The sequence below is a fragment of the Enoplosus armatus genome, chromosome 23, assembly GCF_043641665.1.
Source record: "Enoplosus armatus isolate fEnoArm2 chromosome 23, fEnoArm2.hap1, whole genome shotgun sequence".
NCBI classification, from domain to species: Eukaryota; Metazoa; Chordata; class Actinopteri; order Centrarchiformes; family Enoplosidae; genus Enoplosus; species Enoplosus armatus.
Genome location: NC_092202.1, coordinates 924,180 through 940,000, shown reverse-complemented (window position 1 = coordinate 940,000; position 15,821 = coordinate 924,180). Strand labels below are relative to the sequence as shown.

General features: G+C 43.6%; 3 protein-coding genes across 3 annotated transcripts in view; 2 read left to right on the top strand and 1 right to left on the bottom strand.

Moving 5' to 3' along the window:
• The window catches only part of ccdc171 (coiled-coil domain containing 171), a 13,006-nt gene extending 11,229 nt beyond the window's left edge, over positions 1-1,777 (bottom strand). The window contains exons 1-3 of the mRNA XM_070929428.1: positions 1,728-1,777; positions 711-883; positions 168-432 (exon numbers count right to left, since the gene is read on the bottom strand). Of these exons, the coding sequence (XP_070785529.1) occupies positions 168-432; positions 711-853 (408 nt within the window). The 5' untranslated portion in view covers positions 854-883; positions 1,728-1,777. The remainder of the gene's footprint in view (positions 1-167; positions 433-710; positions 884-1,727) is intronic.
• A 156-nt stretch (positions 1,778-1,933) lies between these two features.
• On the top strand, positions 1,934-3,988 carry wdr55 (WD repeat domain 55). Its single transcript, XM_070929461.1, has 4 exons — positions 1,934-2,518; positions 3,010-3,116; positions 3,202-3,471; positions 3,652-3,988. Exons 1-4 carry the CDS (start codon positions 1,964-1,966, stop codon positions 3,986-3,988), a joined length of 1,269 nt encoding a protein of 422 aa, XP_070785562.1. The 5' UTR covers positions 1,934-1,963.
• Positions 3,989-5,381: 1,393 nt separating this feature from the next.
• Positions 5,382-14,171, top strand: LOC139305548 (hepatoma-derived growth factor-related protein 2-like). The gene is given in 13 exon segments (XM_070929429.1): positions 5,382-5,443; positions 6,281-6,429; positions 6,534-6,598; positions 6,686-6,821; positions 7,241-7,691; positions 7,865-8,154; positions 8,286-8,343; positions 8,457-9,295; positions 9,937-10,043; positions 10,122-11,271; positions 12,512-12,613; positions 12,726-12,932; positions 13,898-14,171. Coding segments are annotated over 12 exon segments (3,552 nt in total). The 5' UTR covers positions 5,382-5,443; positions 6,281-6,345; the 3' UTR covers positions 13,961-14,171.
• The last annotated feature ends 1,650 nt before the right edge of the window (positions 14,172-15,821 follow it).

Here is a 15,821-nt window from a genome sequence, read left to right as displayed (position 1 = left end):
ACTTATCAAAACATTTTGTTTCCATGATGTGTTTATGTGCAGCAACATTCAGTACATTTAATCATGTACTGTACTTGTGCCTCCTCACAGAGTCAACAAAACAACCATCATTGAATAGTCATAAATGATATAAAGTTATTTTGTCCTTTCCGTTCTGTGTCTCTCACCTCCTGGTTGTGGCTGGAGGTCAGCTCCAGTTTCTCCTTCTCCAGCTGATGGACTCTCCACCTCAGCCTCCCCGACTGCTCGCCCTCTTCACCTCCCTCTGACGCCGCCCTCCTGCCTCTCACCTCCGTCCTCCGTCCTCCATCTCCTCGGCTCCTGTCCCTCCCTCCTCCTCCTCCTCTCTCTCGCTCTTTGTCTTCCTCCTCTTCACTTTCTGCTCTTCTTCCTCTGTCTCTCTGTTGCCTGCTGGTGATGATCTCCTTCAACCTGAAAAGGAATATGCGTCTTTTCTTAACTAAACTCGGTACAACTGAGCTTTAAAAACATAACCAGTGAGCTGGAGATTTTGTGGGTGGATCTTGAAGATGGACATGACAGAAAAGACGTACATACCTTTCACCTCATATAAATATTGGTTGGAAAATAATATTTCAGTGTTCAACAGCCGTTGTTTGGTTTATACACGGCCACATTAAACATACTTAAATGATGGTTTTAAAAAAGGTACATGTTGCAGCAGTAGCAATAGTAGTAGAATTCCCCACCTTGGTGTCTCCTCCTCGGAGCTCCTGGCAGAGCTGACCGCGGCTCTCGGTTGGGTCCCCCGCGGCTCTGCTCGGTCATGCCCGCTCTCCCCGCGCCTGTCCCGGCCAGGCCGTCTCCTCCGCTCCGCTGGTTCGGTCTGCATGGCTCCGCTGCTGGTCTGACTTTAGTAACCCTGAAGATATATTTCAAATCTACATTATTACGGACATACACGTTTTTGCTCATTAGCTCTTTAAGGCGACTTTTATTTTCTTAGCTAACTGCATCTTATATTGAAACATTTTCCCGACAGTCTGAAGCCATTTGATATATATTATATATTTGAATATTTATTTCACGTGACAAACGGCAGAGACCCTGGAGATTGTTTGGGTACCAGGGGAGGCTGGTTGCTTGGCTGCTGATGTTGCCTTGCCAGCAGACGCACTCAGCCCCTCACATGAAGCGAAAGCGATCTCCATTTACAAATCTATCTAGTAAGTACTCACCATAATTTCGTCCGAGTTATACACATTTTATAACAAGAGCTAAGACTATTTACCAATCAATCAGATCAACTTTCCAATTCGGCAAACGTTATAAATACCAAGGATCGCTGATTTCCACATAATTTCAATTCATATAATTTACTATCTTTGTTGAACCAAGTGCAGGGCGGCATTCAGTAAATGTTAACAATTTACAGCTGATTTCCCTCCTGTTAAGAGCTGCTCGGTGGATCTACTATGTGCCGAATTTAACAGAAAGCCGTTTCAATTCGCTGAACGTTTTAAGTATTTGTATGTCATGTCCTCAGTTTTGTCAGTCAACAAGGCAATATCAAATTCCAACACTTCGTGAATGGAATTATTTTCCCATTCCGAATCCGACCCGAACAAAGCCCGTTTCACGGTGTAATTCAACATTAACGCCTTTGTTTGCTCCGAACCAACGTTAACCAGCACGGGACTGCTCGCGTGACAACATTAAAAGGAGAACTTGTGAATAGCTTGTCGTAAACTTTTATAAACACTCACAGCAACACTGATCCAGGAGCCGTTTGAATCTGACGCCATCTTTAGCGTCCATGTGTCATTTCCGCATTAACTCTCGATTGGCTGGATAACCGGCCAATGGTGAGCGCCCATTTTGCTACGTCATCTTTGGTTACGTTCATACACTGTCCTGGAAAGCACAGTAGAGGGCAGTATGACGTGTTTCCACCGGTAACGCTGCCATTATTCAGCGTAGAAGAAGAGAAGAAGCAAACAACATGGCAGCGTCCGTAGAACACGTTGAGATCGCATCCACAGTGACAGATCCTCCAGAAATAGTCAAAACAGAGGCTCCACAAACCACCAGAGACACAGACACCTCAGACTCAGAACAGGCAGGTCAGGACCCAGACCCGAATGAGAACGAAGACGAGGACGAAGGCGAGCCGCCTGGGCCGAAGATCCGAGACACCCCGGAGGACATCCGTCTGGAGGCGATCGCCAACACAGTGGCGCTCCATCCGAGCAGGGACATCCTGGTGTGCGGGGACGTGGACGGGGATGTGTATGCCTTCTCCTACTCGTGTACGGAGGGGGAGAACCGGGAGCTGTGGTCGTCCGGACACCACATGAAGTCATGCCGCCAGGTGCGCTTCTCCGCGGACGGACTGAAGCTCTACAGCGTCTCCCGGGACAAGGCCATCCACCTGCTGGACGCGGAGCGGGGACAGCTGGTCACCAGGATCCGCGGGGCGCACGGGGCTCCTATCAACAGTCTGCTGCTGGTGGATGAAAACATACTGGCGACCGGAGACGACGGGGGCACCCTGAAGGTCCGGACGAGTATTCCTTATTTTAAAACTGTGTCCAAGCTGTTTTAACGAGGTTTATCTCGACAAAACGTCCAGCAGCTGATGGTTGCTGGTCCAAGATCTGACTTGACAGGGCGCGCTGGTCTAAAGCGCCATGCTGATGTTTAAATGGTCTGAGATGTTAAGGGCTAAGATAGTCTGTAAATGGTCTAAAATGGTCTCTTGGTGGTCTAATCTGGTCTTCCAACGGTCCAAGATGGACTTTTAATGGTCCAAGTTTCTTCGTGGTGTAAAATGGACTTTGATGGTATGAAACAGGCTTTAGTGGTCCAGATGTTCAAAAAAAACAATGATGAAACTTTGATATGATCATATCATCAGTTCCACTAAAGTTAGTCCAGGTCTACCTCTGGTGGTCTGTGGATGGTTGAGGTGGTCTTTCATGCTGAAAGGATTTGAAATGTTCCATCCTCAAGCTGTAACTTAATTTCCGTTGTTCTGTCTTTCTGAAGGTGTGGGACATGAGGAAGGGGACGGCCATCATGGATCTGAAACACCACGAGGATTACATCAGTGACATCACTGTGGACCAGGCCAAGAGGATCCTACTCACTACCAGGTAATAAGATTTATAATGTTATATAATAATGTTTATTGTGATTATCAGGTCATTACCAGTAATTTGGTTTGATATAATACAACAGTGGTGATGGTACCATGGGCGTCTTCAACATCAAGAGGCGGAGGTTCGAGCTGCTGTCGGAGTACCAGAGCGGCGATCTGACCTCTGTGGTGCTGATGAAGCGGGGCAGGAAGGTGGTTTGCGGCTCCAGCGAGGGGACCATCTACATCTTCAACTGGAACGGCTTTGGAGCCACCAGCGATCGCTTCGCCATCAAGGCAGAGTCGGTGGAGTGCATCGTCCCCGTCACAGACAACATCATGTGCACGGCCTCCATGGACGGGTACATTCGGTGAGTTGGCTTAACGTTGCGATTGCCGGCTGTTTTTGAAAGTGTGTCTCAGGGGTCCATCGGTCGCACTTTGGAATTTACTTTTGTCGCCTGTTAATTTGATGCTCAGTGTTTCTCACCACATGGCAGGTTACTAACGTGTTATAACGTGATAGTAAAGTTCTGTCTGTCCTTCATCAGAGCCATCAACCTCCTTCCCAACCGGGTCATCGGCTGCATCGGCCAGCATGTCGGCGAACCCATCGAAGAGCTCGCCAAGTCCTGGGACTCCCGCTTCCTGGCCAGCAGCGCCCACGACCAGCTCATCAAGTTCTGGGACATTTCCAGTTTGCCCAACACGACCGTCAACGAATACCGCAAGAGGAAGAAGAAAGACGGCCGAATGAAGTCTCTCACCAAGAAAGCCCACGGAGACAACGACTTCTTCTCAGGACTTGTAGAGGAAACGGAAAAGAAGGAAGAAGAGGAGGAGGAGGAAGAGGAGGAGGAGGAGGACAGCGACAGTGGCAGCGATTGAACTGCTTTTCGCAGTTGCATTTGGTTTGAAATGTGTCGTCACTGCACCTTCAGACGGTTTAGTCCTACATAAGTGAGTAGACGTGTCTGCTGTTTGTTCATCTGAAGTGCCTCACAATGTCTGGAGTGTGTACACCAGCGTGATGGGACTGACCCTCTGATCCCGGCAGTTTCTGATATACGACTTTGACCGAGAAACAAACCACCATTTGTGATTCTGCTGACAAGATTTATTTCTTCACACAAATGTGTGGTGGGATGAACAGTGAATGTCCCAGAGGAGTACACACTCTTTCCTTCAGACACTAAGATAATAACTATGTACTGGTAGGGCTGGGTATCAAACCTAAACACTTGATTGGCACAGACCACATGTATCACAAACTGGCATGAGTTCTTGTACAAGTTGTTGTACGGCTGCTTGTATTTTGAGAACTTTTTTGTTAAAGGTAAAGTTTTGTTTTGGTATCCTATGCTAACAGGCAGAGAGAAGGATGTCTGCTGGCTACATTTGTGAAAGAATTTATTTGTATTAACATTAAAATAGTTTTTTTAATATGTGCCACTTGTTTGAATTAATTCAACACATCATAGTTCCTAAAATGTAAAAAGGGGTAAAGAAATGTGTTTTAGTTTAAGTCACGTCTTTTCAAAACATCCAATGACTTCTATTAATTTTCATTTAAATCAACTTGACTTCAGATGTTAAGATGTTTTTGTCTTGATGTTTTACACTTTGCCTGGTTTACACTCTGGTCCTGAAGAAACATTCATTATTTAACTTTGTATTTATTAGTTAAAAACGTACATTAAATGTACGTATGTATGTGGTTCATATAGCTGCTGGAATAGTAAGCGAATTTATAAATCAATAAACTCTTTATTATGACTGGAAACATATTTGGCAGTAAATTAAATGAAGTATTGTTGATTTCATCCAGAACACTGTTTTTATATTTTGTGACAGCCGTACTTGAGGTGGGATAGTGGGAGGTTGTACGTTTTTACGCCATGTTCAGCATGGAGGTTAGTGAGGAAGATGAGTGGCGGGATGCGGGAAGACGGAGTGAGAGGGAGTGAGAGGGAGTGAGAGAGAGTGAGAGAGAGTGAGAGGGAGTGAGAGGGAGTGAGAGGGAGTAGAGCTCTGAAGACAAGTAGCCGTGAGAGGAGGAACAAGGACAGACACTGTAGGAGTTAACTAACTCCACAAGATGGCGGTAATGCAACGTCAAGGATGTTAGCTGCCGTTAAACCTCAAAGAAGAAGAAGAGGTGGCGCGCTCATTGGTACGATCCAACAGCAGGCGGGAAAACGCTGGAAGTCACGTGACACAACCTTATATGTCAACATGGCGTCGGGCAGGAAAGCGTAGCTTAGTAACAAGAAGCCTCCTGTTGCACCGAGGGAGCCCCGAGACGTTTATCTACGTTTTCAGAAGAGTGCCGTGCGGTTTTCGGTAAGAGTGCGTGCTGCTGTCGTCGTTACACAGTTAATAAAACCAACGCAGAACTCAGGTTTCAATCCTCCACTTAGAGCTGGCGACAAGCTAGCTAAGGTTAGCTTCAATGCTAGCATGCCTGTATTTGTAAACAATGAGTGAACGTGCTGCTGAAAACGAAACTATTGAGTTTGTGAACAGTAACAGTGAACAGTGAAGTGAACATTCAAACACTCTTTCTATTAACAGTAAAGTTCCTGATGTCACTCAAGTAGAAGTACAGTCTTGGGTTCACTCGATATTCGCTATCACAGTTGTGTTTGAACTGGTTGTAACAGACTAAACTCACCTGCTGGACTTGATTGGTGTAAGATGTAAACGCACATATAGATGAAGTTAGACAGCAGTTATTCAGTTCAGAGTGAAATTATTAATCAAGACCATGATCCACGACCTGAGCTAGCTCACCAGGGTTTGCTCTCTTCCTGTCATTCATTCTTCTTCTGATGATCCGTTAGTTCTTCACGTAGAGGTGTTTTTGTTTTGGGTGTCTTTGTTGGCCAGGACAGCAGTGAGGTTCAAGACAGGCTGGACAGATTTTGAAGTTGGTTAATCCATCCATTGTCTGCAGATTATCCAGGTCCCGGTTGTGTTTAATGATTAATTAATGATATCATTAGGAAGTGTCGTTATACACCACTGGCAAGTACTGACATAAATTTGATATAAATGTCAATAAATTCATGCACTTAGTAATTAACTCTGGTTCTTTTCATTAAGACCACTGTGGTTAACTGATCACTTCATAACCAACCCAATAAATGATATGAATGAGCCAATGTTTAGTCTCTGTAGACGTCTGTGTTCTCTGCCGGTCTTCAGCTGCCTCCCGTTCTGTGATCGAGCGCTGGAGCAGCAGGATGCCCGGGAAAAACGGTGACCACTTCAAACCAGGAGACTTGGTGTTCGCCAAGATGAAGGGCTTCCCTCACTGGCCCGCCAGGGTACGCACGCACACACACACACACACACACACACACTGTAAATAACTGGACACGGTTGTACATGTCTGTGCTGTGATAGTTAATGTTCTTCTGTGTGTGTTCAGATCTGTAAGTCAGAGGATGGATACAAGAAGCGAGTCCCGGTCTACTTTTTCGGGACCCATCAGATGTACGTACACGTATCAGTGACGTCACTTCCCTGATAACGTATCGACAGCACTGGTTGAACTGTGATTGATTTCTCCTCCTTCCTCAGAGGTCACCTCCCTCCAGAGAACATCGTTCCTTACGTCGGTAACAAGATGAAGTACGGCAGCGGCGTCCGCATCAAAGGCTTCACTGAGGGCATGTGGGAGATCCAGAACACACCTGGAGTCGGGAGTAAACTCAAAGTCAGCGTCTCTCACTCTCTCTGATGTTTCAGTCGTCATGGTCGAAAGTCGCTGTGACACTCATTATATATACAGGATGTCACCGAACAGTTCATTCAAAGTAAAATAGAAGATCAAAATCATCTAAAATGGAATAAAACAGATTCAAGAGTAGAATAAAAATGACAGTGTCGCTCCAGTGCAGTGCAAGATATGAATAAAAAGTCTCAAGTTTGATTCAAAAGAACTGAGAGTTGGAGCACATCTGATAAAAACTGAACGCTGCCTCTCCAGGTTTAGTATGGACTCTGGGGACAGCAACCAGACCTGATCCCAGACCAGCTGAGAGGTCTGGACGCTTCAGTAGTACAGTAGTATTTTAAACTGAAAACCCAAAGATATGTTTTCAAATGAATAGTTAATCAATCATGTTCAATTAGTGATCATATTTTTGGTTCTAAAGGACCCTCTCTGTTCTGTTGTCCCCTCAGGCACCAGCACAACAAACTACGCCTGCTAAACCGACTTCCACCAGTAAAACTACAAATGACCAACTTAAAAGTACCCCCACCAAATCAACTCCCAGTAAATCTGCCCCTTCGAAGCCCGACAGTAAACCAGCTGCTGGCAGAAGTACTCCAAGCAAAGTTACAAGTAAAAAGGAAACTTCTGCTGTGGCTGAAACTCCTACAAGAGCTTCGTTAAGATCTGCTCCAGAGTCCAAACAGACTTCTGAACAGGCTTCGACTTCAAAAGATGTCACTGCTGCCGAGACTGCTGCGACTACAAGAAGCAGGAAGGCAGCTGCTAGTAGCGGCCCACCTGCAGGAGGGAAAAGTGAAAATACTACGAATAGCGCTTCTGCAGAGAGTAAGAAGGAGGTAAGAGGGAGTTTGGGATGTACGGAGAGAGAAATGAAACCTGTTAGATTCACGTGTCTCTGCCGGTTTTTATGTGCATTTTCAATTTATATTTAAAGAAACAATCAAGGTCCACTTCCTCTCCTTCTCCGATGCTAATTCTTAATTTTTCCTCTTTGTTGGTTTTCTTGCCTCCTCAGAAAGCAGCAAAACCCAGAACTCCCTCCAAAGTCTCCGTGAGTGAAACCACTCCTAACAAACCTGCTGAGAAACAGACTAATGCAGACGCTAAAGACTGTAAACCTGCTGCTGAAACAACAACAAGTAAAGTTACGACTGAGAAGAAAAGTCCAAGCACCATCGAAGCCCCAACAAAGGCAACAGACTCCAAACCAGCTTCTGACATGGTTGAAAAATCATTAAAGACTACTGATACTGAAGAGGCTGCGGCTACAAGTCCTGCTACTACCAGGAGCAGAACTGCAGAGTCCAAGGTAATGAAGGACTAACCCTAACCCTAACCCTAACCCCTAACCCTAACTCCCGTTAGCGACTGAGCTAACGAGCTTACTGACCGTTAACGTCAGTCTTTGAATACATTTTGATGTTTTCTGTTTTATGTCAGGTCGATGCTGAGCATCACAAGAAGAAGACACCTGCTAGTCCTGCTGTGACCCCTCCAGGTAACTACACACACACACACACACACACACTGCTAATAATCAATTATATTTAGGATCAATTCTATTAAAGTGCACCAACTGAGGTTTGAGTATTTAAACCTTTTTCCCAACAGTCAGCACGAAACTGAAGACCACAGAACCAAAATCTGCTCCGACACAAATGTCCAAGAACGACAGAGGACAGAAAGAGGAGGAGGAGGAGACGGGGGAAGAAAAGGAAGAAAATAATTCATCAGAGAGTCGAGGAGTCAAAAGGAAGAGAGAAGAGAAGGATGAAGACAAAGAGGTGCAGAAGGAAACCAATCAGGACGGCAGTGATGGAAAGACAGAAGTGACGATGAAAGAGAAGACGACATCAGAGAGCCAAGGGACGAAAAGAAAAAAAGAGGAAGAAGAGAAACCAAAGAAAACAAAGCAAGATGAAGCTGTAGAAGGAAAGAAAGAAGTGATGACAAAAGAGGAAACAGAAGAAAAGAAGTCAGCAGAGAGCCAAGGGATGAAGACGAGGAGAGCAGAGAAAGAGGAACAGAAGGAGGAGGAGAAGAAAACAGACAGCGACGGAAAGAAAGAGGAGAAGACGAGGAGAGAGACGAGGTCCGAGAGCGAAGGAAGAAAAAGAACGAGAGAAAAGGATGCTACTGAAGGAAATAAAGAAGTGATGACGAACAGAGAGGAGAGCCGAGGAATGAAGAGGAAGAGGGAAGAGAAGGAGGTGCACGAGAAAACAATACAGCATGAAGAAGGAGAGAAAGAAGAGATGAAGAAGAAGAAGGTGACAGAGGAGGAGAACACTGGAGGGAGTGAAGGGACGAAGACGAAGAGAGCGGAGAAAGAAGAACAGAAGAAGAAGAAAACAAAGGATGCTGGCAAGGAAGGAAAGTGTGAAGAGACAATCAAAGAGACGATGACAGAGGAAGAGGAGGAGAGAGAAGGCAGCTCTGTGGACGAGGAGGTAAAGCTTCACTTTTCTCTTCCCCTCAGTTTCTAGAAAAGTTCCTTCAGCTCTTCTTTCATTTGATTTGAAACACGACAAAGTAAAATGTAGAGACGGCAGCCCAAATGACGTCTTCAGGTGTCCTGTTTTCAGTCCCAGAGACGCTCAGTTTACAGTGATGAGTGAGAATGACGGCGGGCAGAATGTGACTTCCATAAAGTAAAAAAAGAAGGTTCAAAGCGAAGCAGCAGACGTCGAGAGCTCCTGCTTATGTCATCAGATCTGTGAGGTTTCACAGCAGTGATAACGAGGTGCTGCCTGCCTCTGGGACGAGAGTGATCCAATCGGATCGGCTCGCTGGAGGCTCCTCTGACTGGTCAGACAACATGGAAACATCAATTCAGAATCGTAGAGGGGAAAACGAGTAAACTGACCTCAGTGTGTCCCACAGTCGACTAATTAACAGACAGAATGAGATTATTTCTTGGTCGCACTTTGACAAAGCGTCCACTGATTGTCCTGAGAGGAGACATTCTTGTAAAATGTCTGCTAATTGTAATGAATGGGACGAAACATGTGAAATAAGATAGAATATAATAACAACATTGATAAAACGTCTTACTTCCTCTGTTGGATTTTAATGTTGTTTTCCTGTGCAGCGACAGCGCCGGCTGGCGGCCAAGAGGGAGAGTTTGTTGAAATCTCTGAGAGGTCTGCTGAAGGCCGGCAGAGGAGGGAAGAGGAGGGAGGCGATGAAGAGTTCCCAGTAAGAAACTCACTCACACACACATTTGAATCAGTCGTTAAAGGAAGCGTTAAATGTTTTATTTTCAAAACTTTTCAGGAAAAGCCGGGATGGAGCAAAGAAGAAGGTCGAGATTAAAAAGACAGCAGACAAGAAGCGCGTCAAAGAATCAACCGTCTCCAAGGTGACCGCCAAGAAATCAGGCACCAGAGCCTTCACCAGTAAGACGGTCCTCAGCAAGAAAGTGACAGACAAAAACAACTCCAAGCTGGTCAAACAGAAAGAAAGTGCTAAAAAAGAAGAAAAGGGTGAGGTGAACGTGTTGAGCCAAAAGAAGAAAAGAGAGGTAAAGAAGGATGAACAGAAGACTGACAGAGCCACGACTAAAACTGCAGATGACGTGAAGACAAAAGAAAAGGAAGACAAGATGAACACTGAGGGAAAGAAAGACTCAGACGTGAAAGAGAAGGGAGAGGACACGTGGAGCAATGAGACAAAGCAAGGCGAGGAAAAGAAGGACAGGAGAAAAATTATCGGAAAGATTGTGAAAGCAACGGCTGGACAGGGATCGAGGGTTCAGGTAAAGACCATAATGGGAGGAATGACGGCAGCGGAGGAGAAGAAGAAGAAGGACAAAGAGGAGAAGACGAGCAGAGAAGAAAAGGCGGAAAGCAACAAGGTGGAAGCCAAGAAAAGGGGTTCAGGAAAGATGAAGGAGACGGAGAAGAGAGGGAGCGCTGAAGAGAAGAAATCTGAAGATAGAAAGACGGAAAAATGTGCAGAGGTAGAGAAGAAGTCTGAGGACAAAAAGGACAAGAATGTTATGGAGGTAGAGACGGACCAAAAGGGACAGGGGGAAGAGGAGAAACAAAAGAAAAGCAGCGAAGATGAGACGCTGAAAAACAATCAAGAGGAGCAAGAGAAGAAGAACGAAATGGAGGTGGAAAAAATGACGACAAGAGAACAGAAGAAGAGAGAGGAGAAGAGTGAAGAACCTGACAGGGAATCACAGGAGAGGAAGGACGACAAAACCACGGCAGAACAAACAAAGAACGCAGAAGAAGAAGTGGAAGAAGCACACGTGGAGCAGACGAGCGCTGAAGAAGAAAGTAAAACGAAGAGCGATTCGTCAGGAGGGAAGATGAAGCCGGTGCAGCAGCAGAAGAAGAGTTCCACCATGACGCTGACGGACTCGACTCTGCACAGGATCCACGGAGACATCAGGATTTCCTTGAAGACTGACAGCCCTGTAAGACACGCGTTTACATATTATTATTATTATTATTATTATACAGATTTCCATATTAATATATTAAAGCTGCATTCATCAATATTTTCATATTAATGAATTGACTGTAATGTTATTACAGACAGTGAAGTAACCAGACACTCGACTGTCCCGCTGTTATTACAGACAGTGAACTAACCACAGACACTCGACTGTCCCGCTGTTATTACAGACAGTGAACTAACCAGACACTCGACTGTCCCGCTGTAATTACAGACAGTGAACTAACCACAGACAGTCGTCTTTCCTCCTGTTATTACAGACAGTGAACTAACCACAGACACTCGACTTTCCTTCTGTCATTACAGACTATGAACTAACCACAGACAGTCGTCTTTCCTCCTGTTATTACAGACAGTGAACTAACCACAGACAGTCGTCTTTCCTCCTTTTATTACAGACAGTGAACTAACCACAGACAGTCGGTCTTTCCTCCTGTTATTACAGACAGTGAACTAACCACAGACAGTCGTCTTTCCTCCTTTTATTACAGACAGTGAACTAACCACAGACAGTCGTCTTTCCTCCTGTTATTACAGACAGTGAACTAACCACAGACAGTCGTCTTTCCTCCTTTTATTACAGACAGTGAACTAACCACAGACAGTCGACTTTCCTTCTGTCATTACAGACAGTGAACTAACCACAGACACTCGACTTTCCTCCTTTTATTACAGACAGTGAACTAACCACAGACAGTCGTCTTTCCTCCTGTTATTACAGACAGTGAACTAACCAGACACTCGACGTTCCTTCTGTCATTACAGGCAGTGAACTAACCACAGACACTCGACTGTCCCGCTGTAATTACAGACAGTGAACTAACCACAGACAGTCGTCTTTCCTCCTGTTATTACAGACAGTGAACTAACCACAGACACTCGCCTTTCCTCCTGTTATTACAGACAGTGAACTAACCACAGACACTCGACTTTCCTCCTGTTATTACAGACAGTGAACTAACCACAGACACTCGTCTTTCCTCCTGTTATTACAGACAGTGAACTAACCACAGACACTCATTGTGCTTCTGCTTGGTGTGGAGTTCAACTGCCCCCTAGTGGCCAAACCCATAGGTTCAGCTTTAAATGTATATCTGAAGCCCGTGCTTACTGAACCTGTCGGAGCCACATTTAAATTGCTGAAACCTGATTCATCGATGCGATCCAAAGTGACAGTGACGTCCCTTTCTGTCTTCCAGGACATCAGTAAGTGTCTGATGGCGTTGGAGCAGCTCAGTATGGTCTATGTGACGTGTAAACATGTCCGGAGACACAGTGAGCTCGTCTCCACTCTGAGGAAGGTACGCAGTAGAGATTAAAATAGAAAAGATCTCCCAGTGTGATAAATCATATATGGTGAGGTGTGTGTGTATATATAGTGTGTGTGTTGTTTCATGTTTGTTATGTGTGTAGCTGCGGTACTATAGAGCGAACCAGGCCATCATGGACAAGGCCTCCATGCTCTACAACCGCTTCAAAAACGCCTTCCTGGTGGGGGAGGGGGAGGAGGTGGTGAGCGCCGCCTTCCTGCGCTCTCTGCTGGAGGAGAAGGAGAGGGAGGAGGCTCAGCGGGTGGAGCGCTGCAGGGAGAGGCTGACGAGGGAGGAGCTGCTGCAGGAGGTGAAGAGGCGCATGGGCCAGGTGAAGGGGAGGAGGAGGACTGATGGCGGAGCAGGAGGGGAGGAGGAGGAGGAGGAGGAGGAGGAGGTACAGAAAGAAGAAGGTAAATGAGTAAGAATTACTGTTGTAAGTGAATGCAGTAATAAAATTCAGTAAATAATTCTGCAAAAACTTAATTGATTTACTAATTAATTAGTAACAATTTGACAAAATAGCCCCCACTCAAGGTTCACTTACGAGCTTTTTCCATAACAGACATCATCTGCTGATAAAGATTCGGTTGAAATCTCCAGAAAAAGCTCGTAAGTGGACCTTGAGTTAAAATGATTGACCGTTTCCAAAGCCAAGAATGTACTTACACCACGACTATATAATAATAAATAAATAACAAGTTATACATAACAATAATCATCTACCTGTACATATTATGTAATAAATTAAGTCTTTGTAAATTATTTATTATTACTAACGCATTAAAAATATTATGATTTATTTCAAAAGTACAGAAAATCTATTTTATTATTAATTACAAAATGAAGTTTTGCGTTCATTATTATTATTATTTATTAAATATATCGATCATGATTATTGTTTATTACTGGTATTAATTATTATTTGTGGCCCAAATGTTTTTATTTTACTTCTTAAATATATACGAAATATTTATTTGGATGTATTTGTAGTGTTCATTTATAAAATATTGATAATGATTGTTCATTAAAAATGAAAATGAGGATGTATCATAAAAGAAAATATATTTCTCTAGATGTTGAATTAGCAGAATAATACATTTTGCCTTCATTATTATTCTAATATTAAATTGTATATTGACAGTGAGTTTATTATTAAATTGTAATTAATGATTATTTTTTTTAGAGGTATATAGATTGAAGATATAGTAATATGATACAGATAATGTTGTTGTTGTTTATTTGTTGATTGTTTGTGTTGTTTGTCCCCCACAGCTCCAGTGGACTGTCCCTGAAGGTTCAGTGTTCCTGAAGCAGCCCGGACTGAACCAACTGTAATCTGAGGGGTGTCGACCTGAAACACCCCCCCACCCACCCGGACAATGAGAACTTCCACAACCATTTACCTCACACACACACACACACACACACACACACACACCAGTGTTTATTACCTGTACAGCTCAAATAATTTATTTCCTGTTCTAAATGAAAGGGTGGAGTTCTGTGTGAGTGTTTGGGTGGATTGTCACACCTGAGCAGGTACGGTATGTTTGGATGGTGATGTCGGTGTTGTTCATTGTGACGTATTGTAACGCCTATTAACATTAGTGCATTTCAACAGTTAATACTGACTTTACCAGAACAGTGTTTGTCTCTTTTCCACTCACTTGCCTTAAGCTGAGCATTAACCCCGTTACCTTTTCAACCTTCACTCTTACCTGTCTTTTTAAGCTACACTAACCTTAACTACTAACTAACTAACCTAACTTTACCTTGACCTACCTCTGCTAACTGTTATGATGACAGGGTGCATTGTCCTTCAGTTGTTTTTCAGTAATAGTACTTATGAGGACACCTGGACCTTGCAAGGCTGTGTAAAACCTGGTGTAAACTCACTCTCTCGTTACTAACGCTGCTCTCTAAGTTTAAAGGTGCTCTGTGTTCTTTCACGTCACTAAATCGGCTGCAAAGAAACAGACATGAATATAATTAAAGTTTAACAACCTCCAGTGTGTTCATGCTGTTCAGGGAGGACAGGATGTAACAGGGCTGATGGGAAATGTGGTCTCATTTGGAATGCGTTTGCTTTTATTTGTCAGATTGATGTTGAAACGACACTCGCGACAGCTTTAAACCATAAAGTAAAGCATTAGATGGTCTCATTGAACCTTGACATTCAGGGGCACTGCAGCAGTAACCTTACAGAAACCGTTTATAAAACTTTGTACAGCAAGATGTTCTATTCCGTATTTTATTGTGACACAGTGAGATGTTTTTTATTCTTTTTTATACTTTAACTTGTGTTGTTGTTACAGTTGTTTTCTAGATGGCTGCTACTCTGTTGTAAATGTAAATATGTCATTTTTACTTTCACAAATTTTATAACACGGCTGATTTACAAACCTGACGAGTCGGAGTATTTCACTCAGTATATTCAGAGTTGAAACGAGCAGATACAGACTATTTACAGAATGTGAGCCAGTACTTTTTGAGTTTAAAGCTATTTGAGTTCAGGTGTTGAAGGTTGTCATGTTGTACATACAAGTATGATTATGATTATTTAAATTAGTTAATAACTCAAAATGCACAAACCGTTTTATTTGAATTGTGTTTTTATTTTATGGTACTTTATATTTCTCCTCCACTACGTTTATTTGATAACTTTAGTTACGAGTTACTTTACAGATTCAGATGATCGATAACAAATCAACTAATAAATAATGATGTTTTATTATCGATGACCCGGCAGTAAAGTAGCTCCACCTTCACCAGCTGCAACATTAAACTGATGAGCACATTAATCATTATATTAATTATATTAATAAATCATTATCCTCCAGTGAGATCATGTATATTATTCTGAAAAGGGCCGTTCTGCATAATGAGTACTTTTGGTATATTTTGATGCTACTATTGTTGTACTTGTAACAGAGTATTTATACCTTGTGGTATTGCTATTTATACTTAAGTAAAAGATCCGAGTACTTCTTGAATACAGAAAACAGACGATGTCAGAAAAGAATTATGACGTTGAAGTGTGTGTGTGTGTGTGTGTGTGTGTGTGTGTGTGTGTGTGTGTGTGTGTGTGTGTGTGTGTGTCAGGTAAACACGCACTCTGATTGGACAAACAGTCTCTCGGGTTGGTGGGCGGAGAAACGGAAGCACGGGAGGTGTGTTTTCAGTGTGTGTGTGTGAA

Bases quoted from the DNA above. Each gene is read 5' to 3' on its own strand.
- wdr55 (XM_070929461.1), top strand. From the start codon at position 1,964: ATGGCAGCGTCCGTAGAACACGTTGAGATCGCATCCACAGTGACAGAT. The intron at 3,117-3,201 runs GTAATAAGATTT...ATAATACAACAG, and splicing joins AGGATCCTACTCACTACCAG to TGGTGATGGTACCATGGGCG. The intron at 3,472-3,651 runs GTGAGTTGGCTT...GTCCTTCATCAG, and splicing joins TCCATGGACGGGTACATTCG to AGCCATCAACCTCCTTCCCA.